The 17869-nt window shown below is 48.9% G+C and overlaps 1 protein-coding gene across 1 annotated transcript; it reads right to left on the reverse strand.

Moving 5' to 3' along the window:
- Positions 1-99: 99 nt before the first annotated feature.
- LOC306918977 (uncharacterized protein) lies at positions 100-17631 on the reverse strand (the record flags this gene model as incomplete). The annotated part of the gene is made up of 4 exons (XM_079531814.1): positions 17445-17631; positions 15041-15345; positions 5047-5177; positions 100-258 (listed from the first exon to the last, which is right to left on the reverse strand). The coding sequence occupies exons 1-4, from the start codon at positions 17606-17608 to the stop codon at positions 100-102; spliced, it is 759 nt and encodes a 252-aa protein (XP_079387940.1). The 5' UTR covers positions 17609-17631.
- Between the last annotated feature and the right edge of the window lie 238 nt (positions 17632-17869).

The following is a 17869-nucleotide window of genomic DNA, read 5'->3' on the forward strand; positions in this document are numbered from 1 at the left end:
AGCGACACAGGGCGATGTCGCCTGGTCTGTTCAGACACAGGTACGCCTGGTCTGTTCACACAGGCAGAGAGAGACGCAGGGCGATGTCGCCTGGTCTGTTCACACAGGCAGCGAGCGACACAGGGCGATGCCGCCTGGTCTGTTCAGACGCAGGGCGATGTCGCCTGGTCTGTTCAGACGCAGGGTGATGTCGCCTGGTCTGTTCACACAGGCAGCGAGCGACAGTCGCTGCCCGTCCGAAAAGGCCTTAATCCTCTGCTGGATGTAAACGCACGGATCAATACGTCTGATCAAAGAAACACTACAGCTCTGTTTATCCACCGATCAATTCTCATCATCAAACATTCCTAAGCTTTGTTTGGGGGGGTCGATCAGCAGCCTTTCTGTGTCTGTGGAGATACAGACGGCCCAGAGCCGAAGGAGGAGTCTCCCTTTCTGTGTCTGTGGAGATACAGACGCCCCAGAGCCGAAGGAGGAGTCTACCTTTCTATGTCTGTGGAGATACAGACGGCCCAGAGCCGAAGGAGGAGTCTACCTTTCTGTGGCTGTGGAGATACAGACGGCCCAGAGCCGAAGGAGGAGTCTACCTTTCTGTGTCTGTGGAGATACAGACGGCCCAGAGCCGAAGGAGGAGTCTCCCTTTCTATGTCTGTGGAGATACAGACGGCCCAGAGCCGAAGGAGGAGTCTCCCTTTCTATGTCTGTGGAGATACAGACGCCCCAGAGCCGAAGGAGGAGTCTACCTTTCTGTGTCTGTGGAGATACAGACGGCCCAGAGCCGAAGGAGGAGTCTCCCTTTCTGTGTCTGTGGAGATACAGACGCCCCAGAGCCGAAGGAGGAGTCTCCCTTTCTATGTCTGTGGAGATACAGACGGCCCAGAGCCGAAGGAGGAGTCTCCCTTTCTATGTCTGTGGAGATACAGACGGCCCAGAGCCGAAGGAGGAGTCTCCCTTTCTGTGTCTGTGGAGATACAGACGGCCCAGAGCCGAAGGAGGAGTCTCCCTTTCTGTGTCTGTGGAGATACAGACGGCCCAGAGCCGAAGGAGGAGTCTACCTTTCTATGTCTGTGGAGATACAGACGGCCCAGAGCCGAAGGAGGAGTCTCCCTTTCTGTGTCTGTGGAGATACAGACGGCCCAGAGCCGAAGGAGGAGTCTCCCTTTCTATGTCTGTGGAAATACAGACGCCCCAGAGCCGAAGGAGGAGTCTCCCTTTCTGTGTCTGTGGAGATACAGACGGCCCAGAGCCGAAGGAGGAGTCTACCTTTCTGTGTCTATGGAGATACAGACGCCCCAGAGCCGAAGGAGGAGTCTCCCTTTCTGTGTCTGTGGAGATACAGACGGCCCAGAGCCGAAGGAGGAGTCTCCCTTTCTGTGTCTGTGGAGATACAGACGGCCCAGAGCCGAAGGAGGAGTCTCCCTTTCTGTGTCTGTGAAGATACAGACGGCCCAGAGCCGAAGGAGGAGTCTCCCTTTCTGTGTCTGTGGAGATACAGACGGCCCAGAGCCGAAGGAGGAGTCTCCCTTTCTGTGTCTGTGGAGATACAGACGGCCCAGAGCCGAAGGAGGCGTCTACCTTTCTATGTCTGTGGAGATACAGACGGCCCAGAGCCGAAGGAGGAGTCTCCCTTTCTGTGTCTGTGGAGATACAGACGGCCCAGAGCCGAAGGAGGCGTCTACCTTTCTATGTCTGTGGAGATACAGACGGCCCAGAGCCGAAGGAGGAGTTCTACCTTTCTATGTCTGTGGAGATACAGAGTTACAGACGCCCCAGAGCCGAAGGAGGAGTCTCCCTTTCTATGTCTGTGGCCCAGTCCGGCACAAAGGTCCACCCACCACTGGGTCCACCCACCCATTAGTCTCTCTGAACTCATACAACGCCATGCCCCCCCCCCCCCCCCCCCCCCCCCCCAACCCCACCCGCTCCCTCCGGTCAAGCACTGCCAACCTACTGGAACCCCACAAGTCCAACAAAAGAACCTGGGGTGACAGGGCCATTGCAGTGGCCACGCCCCCTCACTGTGGAACTCACTCCCAGCCCACATCAGAGCTGCCACGCCCCCTCACTGTGGAACTCACTCCCAGCCCACATCAGAGCTGCCACGCCCCCTCACTGTGGAACTCACTCCCAGCCCACATCAGAGCTGCCACGCCCCCTCACTGTGGAACTCACTCCCAGCCCACATCAGAGCTGCCACGCCCCCTCACTGTGGAACTCACTCCCAGCCCACATCAGAGCTGCCACGCCCCCTCACTGTGGAACTCACTCCCAGCCCACATCAGAGCTGCCACGCCCCCTCACTGTGGAACTCACTCCCAGCCCACATCAGAGCTGCCACGCCCCCTCACTGTGGAACTCACTCCCAGCCCACATCAGAGCTGCCACGCCCCCTCACTGTGGAACTCACTCCCAGCCCACATCAGAGCTGCCACGCCCCCTCACTGTGGAACTCACTCCCAGCCCACATCAGAGCTGCCACGCCCCCTCACTGTGGAACTCACTCCCAGCCCACATCAGAGCTGCCACGCCCCCTCACTGTGGAACTCACTCCCAGCCCACATCAGAGCTGCCACGCCCCCTCACTGTGGAACTCACTCCCAGCCCACATCAGAGCTGCCACGCCCCCTCACTGTGGAACTCACTCCCAGCCCACATCAGAGCTGCCACGCCCCCTCACTGTGGAACTCACTCCCAGCCCACATCAGAGCTGCCACGCCCCCTCACTGTGGAACTCACTCCCAGCCCACATCAGAGCTGCCACGCCCCCTCACTGTGGAACTCACTCCCAGCCCACATCAGAGCTGCCACGCCCCCTCACTGTGGAACTCACTCCCAGCCCACATCAGAGCTGCCACGCCCCCTCACTGTGGAACTCACTCCCAGCCCACATCAGAGCTGCCACGCCCCCTCACTGTGGAACTCACTCCCAGCCCACATCAGAGCTGCCACGCCCCCTCACTGTGGAACTCACTCCCAGCCCACATCAGAGCTGCCACGCCCCCTCACTGTGGAACTCACTCCCAGCCCACATCAGAGCTGCCACGCCCCCTCACTGTGGAACTCACTCCCAGCCCACATCAGAGCTGCCACGCCCCCTCACTGTGGAACTCACTCCCAGCCCACATCAGAGCTGCCACGCCCCCTCACTGTGGAACTCACTCCCAGCCCACATCAGAGCTGCCACGCCCCCTCACTGTGGAACTCACTCCCAGCCCACATCAGAGCTGCCACGCCCCCTCACTGTGGAACTCACTCCCAGCCCACATCAGAGCTGCCACGCCCCCTCACTGTGGAACTCACTCCCAGCCCACATCAGAGCTGCCACGCCCCCTCACTGTGGAACTCACTCCCAGCCCACATCAGAGCTGCCACGCCCCCTCACTGTGGAACTCACTCCCAGCCCACATCAGAGCTGCCACGCCCCCTCACTGTGGAACTCACTCCCAGCCCACATCAGAGCTGCCACGCCCCCTCACTGTGGAACTCACTCCCAGCCCACATCAGAGCTGCCACGCCCCCTCACTGTGGAACTCACTCCCAGCCCACATCAGAGCTGCCACGCCCCCTCACTGTGGAACTCACTCCCAGCCCACATCAGAGCTGCCACGCCCCCTCACTGTGGAACTCACTCCCAGCCCACATCAGAGCTGCCACGCCCCCTCACTGTGGAACTCACTCCCAGCCCACATCAGAGCTGCCACGCCCCCTCACTGTGGAACTCACTCCCAGCCCACATCAGAGCTGCCACGCCCCCTCACTGTGGAACTCACTCCCAGCCCACATCAGAGCTGCCACGCCCCCTCACTGTGGAACTCACTCCCAGCCCACATCAGAGCTGCCACGCCCCCTCACTGTGGAACTCACTCCCAGCCCACATCAGAGCTGCCACGCCCCCTCACTGTGGAACTCACTCCCAGCCCACATCAGAGCTGCCACGCCCCCTCACTGTGGAACTCACTCCCAGCCCACATCAGAGCTGCCACGCCCCCTCACTGTGGAACTCACTCCCAGCCCACATCAGAGCTGCCACGCCCCCTCACTGTGGAACTCACTCCCAGCCCACATCAGAGCTGCCACGCCCCCTCACTGTGGAACTCACTCCCAGCCCACATCAGAGCTGCCACGCCCCCTCACTGTGGAACTCACTCCCAGCCCACATCAGAGCTGCCACGCCCCCTCACTGTGGAACTCACTCCCAGCCCACATCAGAGCTGCCACGCCCCCTCACTGTGGAACTCACTCCCAGCCCACATCAGAGCTGCCTTTGATGTTCAAAACCAACCTTTTCAGACTGGCTTTCCCTACTTAACTCCCCCCCCCCCCCCCCCCCCCACCACACACACACACCTTTTTTTGTTTGTCCTTTTTGATTTCTTTTTCTAGTTTTAACCTTTTAACCTTTTAACTAGTTCTCTATTAAAATTGTTTTTACTTCTTTCTGTAAAGCGACTTTGGGTATCTTGAAAAGCGCTATATAAATCCTATATATTATTATTTATTATTATTAGCTGACTTTAACATAAAGGAAGTCTGATGATGGAATTATGAAAACATACAGTCAACTATACTGGTATAAACAGCGCCCCCGGTGTAGAGGGATGGTATGACAGAGAGACTGGTATAAATACCACCCCCCAGTGGGGAGGGATGGTATGACAGACTGACTGGTATAAACAGTGCCCCCCCAGTGGGGAGGGATGGTATGACAGACTGACTGGTATAAACAGTGCCCCCCAGTGGGGAGGGATGGTATGACAGACTGACTAGAATAAACAGTGCCCCCCAGTGGGGAGGGATGGTATGACAGACTGACTCGTATAAACAGCGCCCCCAGTGTAGAGGGAGGGTATAAACAGCGCCCCCAGTGGGGCGGGATGGTATAAACAGCACCCCCAGTGGGGAGGGATGGTATGACAGACTGACTGGTATAAACAGTGCCCCCAGTGGGGAGGGATAGTATAAACAGCACCCCCAGTGTATAGGGATGGTATGACAGACTGACCTGGAGTTGTCCAGAGGACTTCTGAAGGCGGCTAGATGCTCCACCCCTTTATGGGGCGTGGCTTGATGCCCCACCCCTTTATGGGGAGTGGCTTTATGCTCCACCCCTTTATGGGGCGTGGCTTTATGCTCCACCCCTTTATGGGACGTGGTCCTGTGCTGCACCAGACAACCATCTGCAAAAGAAATAAACATATTTTTTTTGAAACATTTTATCATCACAAATCTTGTCTCTGGGGGGGTCCCTGGCTCTGGGGGGGGTCCCTGGCTATTGGGGGTCCCTGGCTATGGGGGGGTCCATGGCGCTGGGGGGTCCCTGGCTATGGGGGTCCCTGGGGGTCCCTGGCTCAAAATGTTTTCAGATGGGAAATTGGGTAAAGTGGTGATAATATAAGAACACATTGATACTCAAGTAAAGTACAAATACCACAGCACAGCGCAGTGCAGCACAGCGCAGTGCAGCGCAGCGCAGCGCAGCGCAGTGCAGCGCAGCGCAGTGCAGTTAAGTGCAGTGCAGCGCAGCCCTCTCCAGACCACGAATGCAGCATTTACTACACAGTGAAAGAAATGCAAAATGCCGTCCTCTCCTTTCCATGCTCTCAACGTATCACAGCGTGATGTGGTGTGAGCTGCTCTCACTAGCCTCACTCTCTACACGTCTCTGCTCTCACTAGCCTCACTCTCTACACGTCTCTGCTCTCACTAGCCTCACTCTCTGCACGTCTCTGCTCTCACTAGCCTCACTCTCTACACGTCTCTGCTCTCACTAGCCTCACTCTCTACATGTCTCTGCTCTCACTAGCCTCACTCTCTACACGTCTCTGCTCTCACTAGCCTCACTCTCTACACGTCTCTGCTCTCACTAGCCTCACTCTCTACACGTCTCTGCTCTCACTAGCCTCACTCTCTACACGTCTCTGCTCTCACTAGCCTCACTCTCTACACGTCTCTGCTCTCACTAGCCTCACTCTCTACATGTCTCTGCTCTCACTAGCCTCACTCTCTACATGTCTCTGCTCTCACTAGCCTCACTCTCTACACGTCTCTGCTCTCACTAGCCTCACTCTCTACACGTCTCTGCTCTCACTAGCCTCACTCTCTACACGTCTCTGCTCTCACTAGCCTCACTCTCTACACGTCTCTGCTCTCACTAGCCTCACTCTCTACACGTCTCTGCTCTCACTAGCCTCACTCTCTACATGTCTCTGCTCTCACTAGCCTCACTCTCTACACGTCTCTGCTCTCACTAGCCTCACTCTCTGCACGTCTCTGCTCTCACTAGCCTCACTCTCTACACGTCTCTGCTCTCACTAGCCTCACTCTCTACACGTCTCTGCTCTCACTAGCCTCACTCTCTACACGTCTCTGCTCTCACTAGCCTCACGTCAGACTAAGACAAAAGTGTACAAGAAACACTTTTCTTTTTTTTTCTTTTTTTCCACACAAACAAAACATTCTTCCTTTTCCCTCACACTTTGCATAAAAAAATACCTTTCCTAAAGCATTCAGTACTGACCTCAGGGCTCTACCACCTCATTCAGTACTGACCCCAGGTCAGTACTGAATGACCCCAGGGCTCTACCACCTCATTCAGTACTGACCCCAGGGCTCTACCACCTCATTCAGTACTGACCCCAAGGCTCTACCACCTCATTCAGTACTGACCCCAGGGCTCTACCACCTCATTCAGTACTGACCCCAGGTCAGTACTGAATGACCCCAGGGCTCTACCACCTCATTCAGTACTGACCCCAGGGCTCTACCACCTCATTCAGTACTGACCTCAGGGCTCTACCACCTCATTCAGTACTGACCCCAGGTCAGTACTGAATGACCCCAGGGCTCTACCAGCTGAATCAGAAAGAACCTGAGTGCCTTCCTTGAAGTTCATCTAAAGTGAGGCTTTGTGTTAATACAGTTAATACTACCAGTAATCTTCCACATTACTACCATAAAGGAATATTAAATATACACATTCACTCAGCTATATTTCACAGCCCAATTCATTCAGAGAACCTTTATACATAAATAAGCCCAATTCATTCAGAGAACCTTTATACATAAATAAGCCCAATTCATTCAGAGAACCTTTATACATAAATAAGCCCAATTCATTCAGAGAACCTTTATACATAAATAAGCCCAATTCATTCAGAGAACCTTTATACATAAATAAGCCCAATTCATTCAGAGAACCTTTATACATAAATAAGCCCAATTCATTCAGAGAACCTTTATACATAAATAAGACCAAACATAATAAACATAAGAAAACACCCGTCCTCTACAGGAGGGCCAACCAGGGTTGTTTTTGTCGACTAAAACTATGACGAAAAATGTCCGTCGACTACTTTTTACTACCTGGTAACCCTGTTTACTACCTGGTAACCCTGTTTCCACTGATGAAAACTAAATGTAAACTAAATGAAAACTAAATGTAAACTAAATGTAAACTAAATGTAAACTAAATGTAAACTAAATGTAAACTAAATGAAAACTAAATGAAAACTAAATGAAAACTAAATGTAAACTAAATGAAACTAAATGTAAACTAAATGTAAACTAAATGTAAACTAAATGAAAACTAAATGTAAACTAAATGTAAACTAAATGTAAACTAAATGTAAACTAAATGAAAACTAAATGAAAACTAAATGTAAACTAAATGAAAACTAAATGAAAACTAAATGAAAACTAAATGTAAACTAAATGAAAACTAAATGTAAACTAAATGTAAACTAAATGTAAACTAAATGAAAACTAAATGAAAACTAAATGTAAACTAAATGAAAACTATGACGACTAAAACTGAGACTAAATATACTGACACTTTTGTCGACAAATAAAATGTTGAGCCTCGCCGCAGATGTTAGTTCTACATTTAAATATGATGTAAGGTACCAGTCAGATCAATACTGATTGATTGATTGATTCATTCATTCATTCATTCATTCATTGATTGATCGATCAACACAGTGTCAGAGGACCTGATGAGAGCTCTATAAGAGCATTGCAGATCAACAGTGCCACACAGTGGCAGAGTGCAGTAACTATGAACACAAGAAAACAAGGCTAGATATGAGGTTTTAACTGGTTTAAACTGGTTTAAACTGGTCAGACAAATGTTACCTTTTGGGATAAACAAAGAAGTCGACGGAAACTTATTTTATTTTTGAGGGGCTCCTATATACAGGTTTGTTTGTCCTTAAACAAACATTAAAAACCAGTGCAGGGGTCAGGGGTCACAGACATTTAGAGGGGCAGGGGTCAGGGGTCACAGACATTTAGAGGAGCAGGGGTCAGGGGTCACAGACATTTAGAGGGGCAGGGGTCAGGGGTCACAGACATTTAGAGGTGCAGGGGTCAGGGGTCACAGACATTTAGAGGGGCAGGGGTCAGGGGTCAGGGGTCACAGACATTTGGAGGGGCAGGGGTCAGGGGTCACATACATTTGGAGGGGCAGGGGTCAGGGGTCACATACATTTGGACGGGCAGGTGCTCAAGTGCAGAAAGGGGCACCTTGTGCAGCGTGGAACCGCCCGGTTGCCTTAATAGTGTGAGATTTATAGATTTTGGGGCATAAATAATATATTAGAAGCTTTTTATCAAGAATGTATCAATGTCACCATGTGGTCCACATACTGTACACTGTACAACAAAAACAGGAAACACACACATTTGGCACATTGCCAAAAGGGCAGGGGGTTCTCTAGCACCCCTAGTGCTATTGACAATAAATATATAGTTAAATGTTTGTTTTGTCCGTGTTTGTTTTACATCACCTAATCATAGCAGAGGATGTCAAACACAGCAGTAATATATCACAATTCAAAACATTGCTCAAGCGTATTACCCTGGCTAAATACAGTTTATCATAGGTGTGTGTGTGTGTGTGTGTGTGTGTGTGTGTGTGTGTGTGTGTGTGTGTGTGTGTGTGTGTGTGTGTGTGTGTGTGTGTGTGTGGTGTGTGTGTGTGTGTTAAACAATACTAATATCTAACTAAAGCAGTCATAATCACTATGGATCCTGGTGGATCTCTACAGTGACACGGGTGTGGGTTGGGTGTAGGGTTGTTACTTGTTTTTCTCTTTTTTGTCTCTGATTAATGTATTGTTAAACTGATAATTATGCTGAGTATTTCTAATGCTGTGCTGTGAGTAGGATGGGCACTTATAAGCTTTTAAGCTTCAGCCCATGCCTTTTGATCACCTTCACGGGTCTTCATTATTTTTTTTTCCTTCTCTGCTGATGTAAACCGTGCACTTGAATCTGTTCTGTGAAGATGTTCAAATAAACTAAACTAAACTAAACTAATAGCATGAGTTAGACTTTAATATATTACCGCCCCTCACTTCACATGGGTGTGATTTTTCAATAAAAAATGACATGAAAATCAATACAGTCAGTGTGTGTGTGCTTCCCATCTGGTCTCTCTGTGCGTGCGTGCGTGCGTGCGTGCATGCTTGTGTGCAGGGGCGGGTGAGGTCACATGATGATGTCATTGGGGGCGGGGGGCCTGTGATGTCATAATCTCCTCAGCCAGACAGATTTAAGAGGCTATTTTCAACGGCTCTTACAAGGAGGTGTGGCTTAGACCTCAGAGCAGTGACATGTGGTGAAGACGAGACATGCTCTGAGTGGGACAGTATTGTTTTTAGTTTTAGTCATAGTCCCTTGAATAGTTTTCATTTAGTTTTAGTCATTAGTCCCTTGAATAGTTTCCATTTAGTTTTAGTCATTAGTCCCTTGAATAGTTTTCATTTAGTTTTAGTCATAGTCCCTTGAATAGTTTTCATTTAGTTTTAGTCATAGTCCCTTGAATAGTTTTCATTTAGTTTTAGTCATAGTCCCTTGAATAGTTTTCATTTAGTTTTAGTCACATTTTAGTCACCTGGAATGTTTTAGTGTTTAGTCTAGTTTTAGTCGACTAAATGTCATGAGATTTTAGTCGACTAAATGTACAGTTGATTTAGTCGACTAAAATGTATTTTGGCGGGCCGTGAGGTTGTCGTAATGATGATGATTTTACACTTGCTGAAGATAGACAATCTACAATCTCACATTTGTGAGCTTGTAGATCTGCTATTTTCAGCATGCAGCCAAGTGTAAAATGACTTATACTGGATCTCTTGTCCACTAGTCCCTTCCTAACATTTTAGTCTAGTTTTTATTTGTTGACAAAATTGTCAGTAGTCTTAGTTTTAGTCATCATAGCTTAGTTTTAATTTAGTTTCCATGTAGTTTCTGACAGTGGAAAAAGGTAGTCGACGAACATTTTTCGTCTTAGTTTTAGGCGACGAAATCAACACTGCTTTGACCCCCTTTGAGTGGGACAGTCCCTCATTTCCAAGACTTTCCAGGCGTCCCACAAATTGAGACCCTGCCCCACATTGTGACTGGCAGGCATCAGTGATCATATTGAGACCCTGTCTGTCCCACATTGTGATTACATTGAGACCCTGTCTGTCCCACATTGTGACTGACAGGCATCAGTGTTCACATTGAGACCCTGTCTGTCCCACATTGTGACTGACAGGCATCAGTGTTCACATTGAGACCCTGTCTGTCCCACATTGTGACTGACAGGCATCAGTGTTCACATTGAGACCCTGTCTGTCCCACATTGTGATTACATTGAGGCCCTGTCTGTCCCACATTGTGACTGACAGGCATCAGTGTTCACATTGAGACCCTGTCTGTCCCACATTGTGACTGACAGGCATCAGTGTTCACATTGAGACCCTGTCTGTCCCACATTGTGACCGACAGGCATCAGTGTTCACATTGAGACCCTGTCTGTCCCACATTGTGACCGACAGGCATCAGTGTTCACATTGAGACCCTGTCTGTCCCACATTGTGACCGACAGGCATCAGTGTTCACATTGAGACCCTGTCTGTCCCACATTGTGACCGACAGGCATCAGTGTTCACATTGAGACCCTGTCTGTCCCACATTGTGACCGACAGGCATCAGTGTTCACATTGAGACCCTGTCTGTCCCACATTGTGACCGACAGGCATCAGTGTTCACATTGAGACACTGTCTGTCCCACATTGTGACCGACAGGCATCAGTGTTCACATTGAGACCCTGTCTGTCCCACATTGTGACCGACAGGCATCAGTGTTCACATTGAGACCCTGTCTGTCCCACATTGTGACCGACAGGCATCAGTGTTCACATTGAGACCCTGTCTGTCCCACATTGTGACCGACAGGCATCAGTGTTCACATTGAGACCCTGTCTGTCCCACATTGTGACCGACAGGCATCAGTGTTCACATTGAGACCCTGTCTGTCCCACATTGTGACCGACAGGCATCAGTGTTCACATTGAGACCCTGTCTGTCCCACATTGTGACCGACAGGCATCAGTGTTCACATTGAGACACTGTCTGTCCCACATTGTGACCGACAGGCATCAGTGTTCACATTGAGACCCTGTCTGTCCCACATTGTGACCGACAGGCATCAGTGTTCACATTGAGACCCTGTCTGTCCCACATTGTGACCGACAGGCATCAGTGTTCACATTGAGACCCTGTCTGTCCCACATTGTGACCGACAGGCATCAGTGTTCACATTGAGACACTGTCTGTCCCACATTGTGACCGACAGGCATCAGTGTTCACATTGAGACCCTGTCTGTCCCACATTGTGACCGACAGGCATCAGTGTTCACATTGAGACCCTGTCTGTCCCACATTGTGACCGACAGGCATCAGTGTTCACATTGAGACCCTGTCTGTCCCACATTGTGACCGACAGGCATCAGTGTTCACATTGAGACCCTGTCTGTCCCACATTGTGACCGACAGGCATCAGTGTTCACATTGAGACCCTGTCTGTCCCACATTGTGACCGACAGGCATCAGTGTTCACATTGAGACCCTGTCTGTCCCACATTGTGACCGACAGGCATCAGTGTTCACATTGAGACCCTGTCTGTCCCACATTGTGACCGACAGGCATCAGTGTTCACATTGAGACCCTGTCTGTCCCACATTGTGACTGACAGACATCAGTGTTCACATTGAGACCCTGTCTGTCCCACATTGTGACTGACAGGCATCAGTGTTCACATTGAGACCCTGTCCCACATTGTGACTGACAGGCATCAGTGTTCACATTGAGACCCTGTCCCACATTGTGACTGGCAGACATCAGTGTTAATAGTTAGTCTCCTAATGTTAAAATAAAATGATAAATCTCCCCTCTAGGGCCTAGGCTACAGTACTACGTCGCCCATACCACCCATCACCAAAATTAGCATTGGATCAACGGTAGAGTGGCCAGGCACGGTTCCCGGTTCGATCCCTGTGGGCTCCCCCAGAGTTAGTGTCCAAGTGTCCTTGAGCAAGACTCTGAACCCCTGATTGCTCCTGATGTGAAGATTGGTGCCTTGCATGGTTTTGTGTTAGGGACATGGTGAATGTGTGTGTGAATGGGTGAATGTAATGAACAATCTATGTAAAGCAGCGTGCGTGCGTGCGTGTATGTAGTGTATGTATATATATATATATATACATATATATATATATGTATTGTATATATTTACCCAGGTTGTCCAGTAACAGGGTGGTGTTGTCCAGTAACAGGGTGGTCAGTAGATGTGTATATATATTTATGTATATGTTTACCCTGGTTGTCCAGTAACAGGGTGGTGTTGTCCAGTAACAGGGTGGTCTGTAGATGTGTATATATATATGTATGTATATATTTACCCTGGTTGTCCAGTAACAGGGTGGTCAGTAGATGTGTATATATATTTATGTATATATTTACCCTGGTTGTCCAGTAACAGGGTGGTCAGTAGATGTGTATATATATATTTATATATATATTTTCCCTGGTTGTCCAGTAACAGGGTGGTCAGTAGATGTGTATATATATGTATATATATATTTACCCTGGTTGTCCAGTAACGTAGATGTGTGTATATATATATATATATATATATATATATATATATATATATATATATATATATATATATACCCTGGTTGTCCAGTAACAGGGTGGTCAGTAGATGTGTATATATATTTATATATTTACCCTGGTTGTCCAGTAACAAGGTGGTCAGTAGATGTGTATATATATTTATATATATATTTACCCTGGTTATCCAGTAACAGGGTGGTCAGTAGATGTGTATATATATTTATATATATATTTACCCTGGTTGTCCAGTAACAGGGTGGTCAGTAGATGTGTATATATATATATATATATATTTACCCTGGTTGTCCAGTAACAGGGTGGTCAGTAGATGTGTATATATATTTATATATATATTTACCCTGGTTGTCCAGTAACAGGGTGGTCAGTAGATGTGTATATATTTACCCTGGTTGTCCAGTAACAGGGTGGTGTTGTCCAGTAACAGGGTGTTCAGTAGATGTGTATATATATATATATATATATGTATGTATATATTTACCCTGGTTGTCCAGTAACAGGGTGGTGTTGTCCAGTAACAGGGTGGTCAGTAGGTGTATATATAGTGTATATGTGTATATATATATTTACCCTGGTTATCCAGTAACAGGGTGGTGTTGTCCAGTAACAGGGTGGTCAGTAGGTGTGTATATATAGTGTATATATGTATATACATATATTTACCCTGGTTGTCCAGTAACAGGGTGGTCAGTAGATGTGTATATATATGTATGTATATATTTACCCTGGTTGTCCAGTAACAGGGTGGTGTTGTCCAGTAACAGGGTGGTCAGTAGGTGTATATATAGTGTATATGTGTATATACATATATTTACCCTGGTTGTCCAGTAACAGGGTGGTCAGTAGATGTGTATATATATGTATGTATATATTTACCCTATTTATCCAGTAACAGGGTGGTGTTGTCCAGTAACAGGGTGGTCAGTAGGTGTATATATAGTGTATATGTGTATATACATATATTTACCCTGGTTGTCCAGTAACAGGGTGGTCAGTAGATGTGTATATATATATGTATGTATATATTTACCCTGGTTGTCCAGTAACAGGGTGGTGTTGTCCAGTAACAGGGTGGTCAGTAGGTGTATATATATGTATGTATATATTTACCCTGGTTGTCCAGTAACAGGGTGGTCAGTAGATGTGTATATATATGTATGTATATATTTACCCTGGTTGTCCAGTAACAGGGTGGTGTTGTCCAGTAACAGGGTGGTCAGTAGGTGTATATATATGTATGTATATATTTACCCTGGTTGTCCAGTAACAGGGTGGTGTTGTCCAGTAACAGGGTGGTCAGTAGGTGTATATATATATATGTATATATTTACCCTGGTTGTCCAGTAACAGGGTGGTGTTGTCCAGTAACAGGGTGGTCAGTAGATGTGTATATATATGTATGTATATATTTACCCTGGTTGTCCAGTAACAGGGTGGTGTTGTCCAGTAACAGGGTGGTCAGTAGATGTGTATATATATATATGTATATATTTACCCTGGTTGTCCAGTAACAGGGTGGTCAGTAGATGTGTATATAATATTTACCCTGGTTGTCCAGTAACAGGGTGGTGTTGTCCAGTAACAGGGTGGTCAGTAGGTGTGTATATATATGTATGTATATATTTACCCTGGTTGTCCAGTAACAGGGTGGTCAGTAGATGTGTATATATATGTATGTATATATTTACCCTGGTTGTCCAGTAACAGGGTGGTGTTGTCCAGTAACAGGGTGGTCAGTAGATGTGTATATATATGTATGTATATATTTACCCTGGTTGTCCAGTAACAGGGTGGTGTTGTCCAGTAACAGGGTGGTGTTGTCCAGTAACAGGGTGGTCAGTAGGTGTGTATATATATGTATGTATATATTTACCCTGGTTGTCCAGTAACAGGGTGGTGTTGTCCAGTAACAGGGTGGTGTTGTCCAGTAACAGGGTGGTCAGTAGGTGTGTATATATATGTATGTATATATTTACCCTGGTTGTCCAGTAACAGGGTGGTGTTGTCCAGTAACAGGGTGGTGTTGTCCAGTAACAGGGTGGTCAGTAGGTGTGTATATATATGTATGTATATATTTACCCTGGTTGTCCAGTAACAGGGTGGTGTTGTCCAGTAACAGGGTGGTGTTGTCCAGTAACAGGGTGGTCAGTAGATGAGGTGAAACCTCCTCCAACACGCTGCAGAAGGAGCGGAAGGCGTCGGGACCCTTCGGTCCGAGGCGGTCCAGGAACACCTCCGTCCTCTTGGGGGCGCTGTCCTGGGCCAGGATGAGGTGGTACTCTGCCAGGGAGAGGGTCCCGGAACGCAGCAGAGGAGGAAGCACCGCCCCCAGGTCCAGGTCCCGAAGCAGCCTGGTGCGGTGTCTCTGGAGCAGCCTGGAGGTCCTGGAAGGACCACAGTTATAGTAGTTATCCCGATACCTCAATTTCTGTGTTAGCCAATACCGATACTGAATACCGATACCAGTGTCGTGATCTCATGTTGTGTTTATAGCTATATCTCATGTTGTGTTTATAGCTATATCTCATGTTGTGTTTATAGCTATATCTTGTGTTGTGTTTATAGCAGACTCTTCACTCAAATGCGCACTTGCAGTTTGGGGCAACTCCAAAGCAAACTCCACATGTCCCAACATTATATTTACCTGCCATAGTGTCAACCCCTTACCCCTGTGTGGGATCTGTGGTTAGACTGGCATAGTGTCGAGCCCTTACCCCATGTGTGGGATCGCTGGTTAGACTGGCATAGTGTCAACCCTTACCCCTGTGTGGGATCTGTGGTTAGACTGGCATAGTGTCGACCCCTTACCCCTGTGTGGGATCACTGGTTAGACTGGCATAGTGTCAACCCCTTACCCCTGTGTGGGATCGCTGGTTAGACTGGCATAGTGTCGACCCCTTACCCATGTGTGGGATCGCTGGTTAGACTGGCATAGTGTCGACCCCTTACCCCTGTGTGGGATCGCTGGTTAGACTGGCATAGTGTCGACCCCTTACCCCTGTGTGGGATCGCTGGTTAGACTGGCATAGTGTCGACCCCTTACCCCTGTGTGGGATCGCTGGTTAGACTGGCATAGTGTCGACCCCTTACCCCTGTGTGGGATCGCTGGTTAGACTGGCATAGTGTCGACCCCTTACCCCTGTGTGGGATCGCTGGTTAGACTGGCATAGTGTCGACCCCTTACCCCTGTGTCGGATCTGTGGTTAGACTGGCATAGTGTCGACCCCTTACCCCTTTGTGGGATCACTGGTTAGACTGGCATAGTGTCAACCCCTTACCCCTGTGTGGGATCACTGGTTAGACTGGCATAGTGTCGACCCCTTACCCCTGTGTGGGATCACTGGTTAGACTGGCATAGTGTCAACCCCTTACCCCTGTGTGGGATCGCTGGTTAGACTGGCATAGTGTCGACCCCTTACCCCTGTGTGGGATCGCTGGTTAGACTGGCATAGTGTCGACCCCTTACCCCTGTGTGGGATCGCTGGTTAGACTGGCATAGTGTCGACCCCTTACCCCATGTGTGGGATCGCTGGTTAGACTGGCATAGTGTCAACCCTTACCCCTGTGTGGGATCTGTGGTTAGACTGGCATAGTGTCGACCCCTTACCCCTGTGTGGGATCACTGGTTAGACTGGCATAGTGTCAACCCCTTACCCCTGTGTGGGATCGCTGGTTAGACTGGCATAGTGTCGACCCCTTACCCATGTGTGGGATCGCTGGTTAGACTGGCATAGTGTCGACCCCTTACCCCTGTGTGGGATCGCTGGTTAGACTGGCATAGTGTCGACCCCTTACCCCTGTGTGGGATCGCTGGTTAGACTGGCATAGTGTCGACCCCTTACCCCTGTGTCGGATCTGTGGTTAGACTGGCATAGTGTCGACCCCTTACCCCTTTGTGGGATCACTGGTTAGACTGGCATAGTGTCAACCCCTTACCCCTGTGTGGGATCACTGGTTAGACTGGCATAGTGTCAACCCCTTACCCCTGTGTGGGATCGCTGGTTAGACTGGCATAGTGTCGACCCCTTACCCCTGTGTCGGATCTGTGGTTAGACTGGCATAGTGTCGACCCCTTACCCCTGTGTGGGATCACTGGTTAGACTGGCATAGTGTCGACCCCTTACCCCTGTGTGGGATCACTGGTTAGACTGGCATAGTGTCAACCCCTTACCCCTGTGTGGGATCGCTGGTTAGACTGGCATAGTGTCGACCCCTTACCCCTTTGTGGGATCACTGGTTAGACTGGCATAGTGTCAACCCCTTACCCCTGTGTGGGATCGCTGGTTAGACTGGCATAGTGTCGACCCCTTACCCCTGTGTGGGATCGCTGGTTAGACTGGCATAGTGTCGACCCCTTACCCCTGTGTCGGATCTATTCGCCGATACCGATATGACCCGATATGACAAATAATGGTCGATCCGATACTTTTCCCGATACCAATACAGTATCGGGACAGTTCTAATATGTTTTCCACACTCCTACCTGCGGGTTCCCGGGGGTCTCCTGCGCTGGCATCGGGACCTGGGACCACCACCCTGCTGCCTCCGCTGTCTCCTCACGAACCACTTCTTGGTTCCACTGCCAAACATCTTGATGTAGAGAAGAACCGTCCTGACCCTGAAGATCTTCACAGGAGAGAAGACCATGCTCTAAAACATCTTGATCCAGAGAAGTATCATCCGAATTCACAGAATGATGGACCATGTTGCTCTAAAACATCTTGATCCAGAGAAGTACCGTCCGAATTCACAGAATGATGGACCATGTTGCTCTAAAACATCTGAACGCAGAGCAGAGAGGACCCTACAGCTCCATGTAGAACCAAATGGACCCGTACAGCAGAGCCGGTTCTGTCGGGAAGGAGAAGGAGCGCATGTTGTCTGATCAGTCTGCCATGCTCCCTTTGT

The sequence above is a fragment of the Electrona antarctica genome (genome assembly GCF_951216825.1).
Source record: "Electrona antarctica genome assembly, contig: scaffold_228, whole genome shotgun sequence".
Classification (NCBI taxonomy): domain Eukaryota; kingdom Metazoa; phylum Chordata; class Actinopteri; order Myctophiformes; family Myctophidae; genus Electrona; species Electrona antarctica.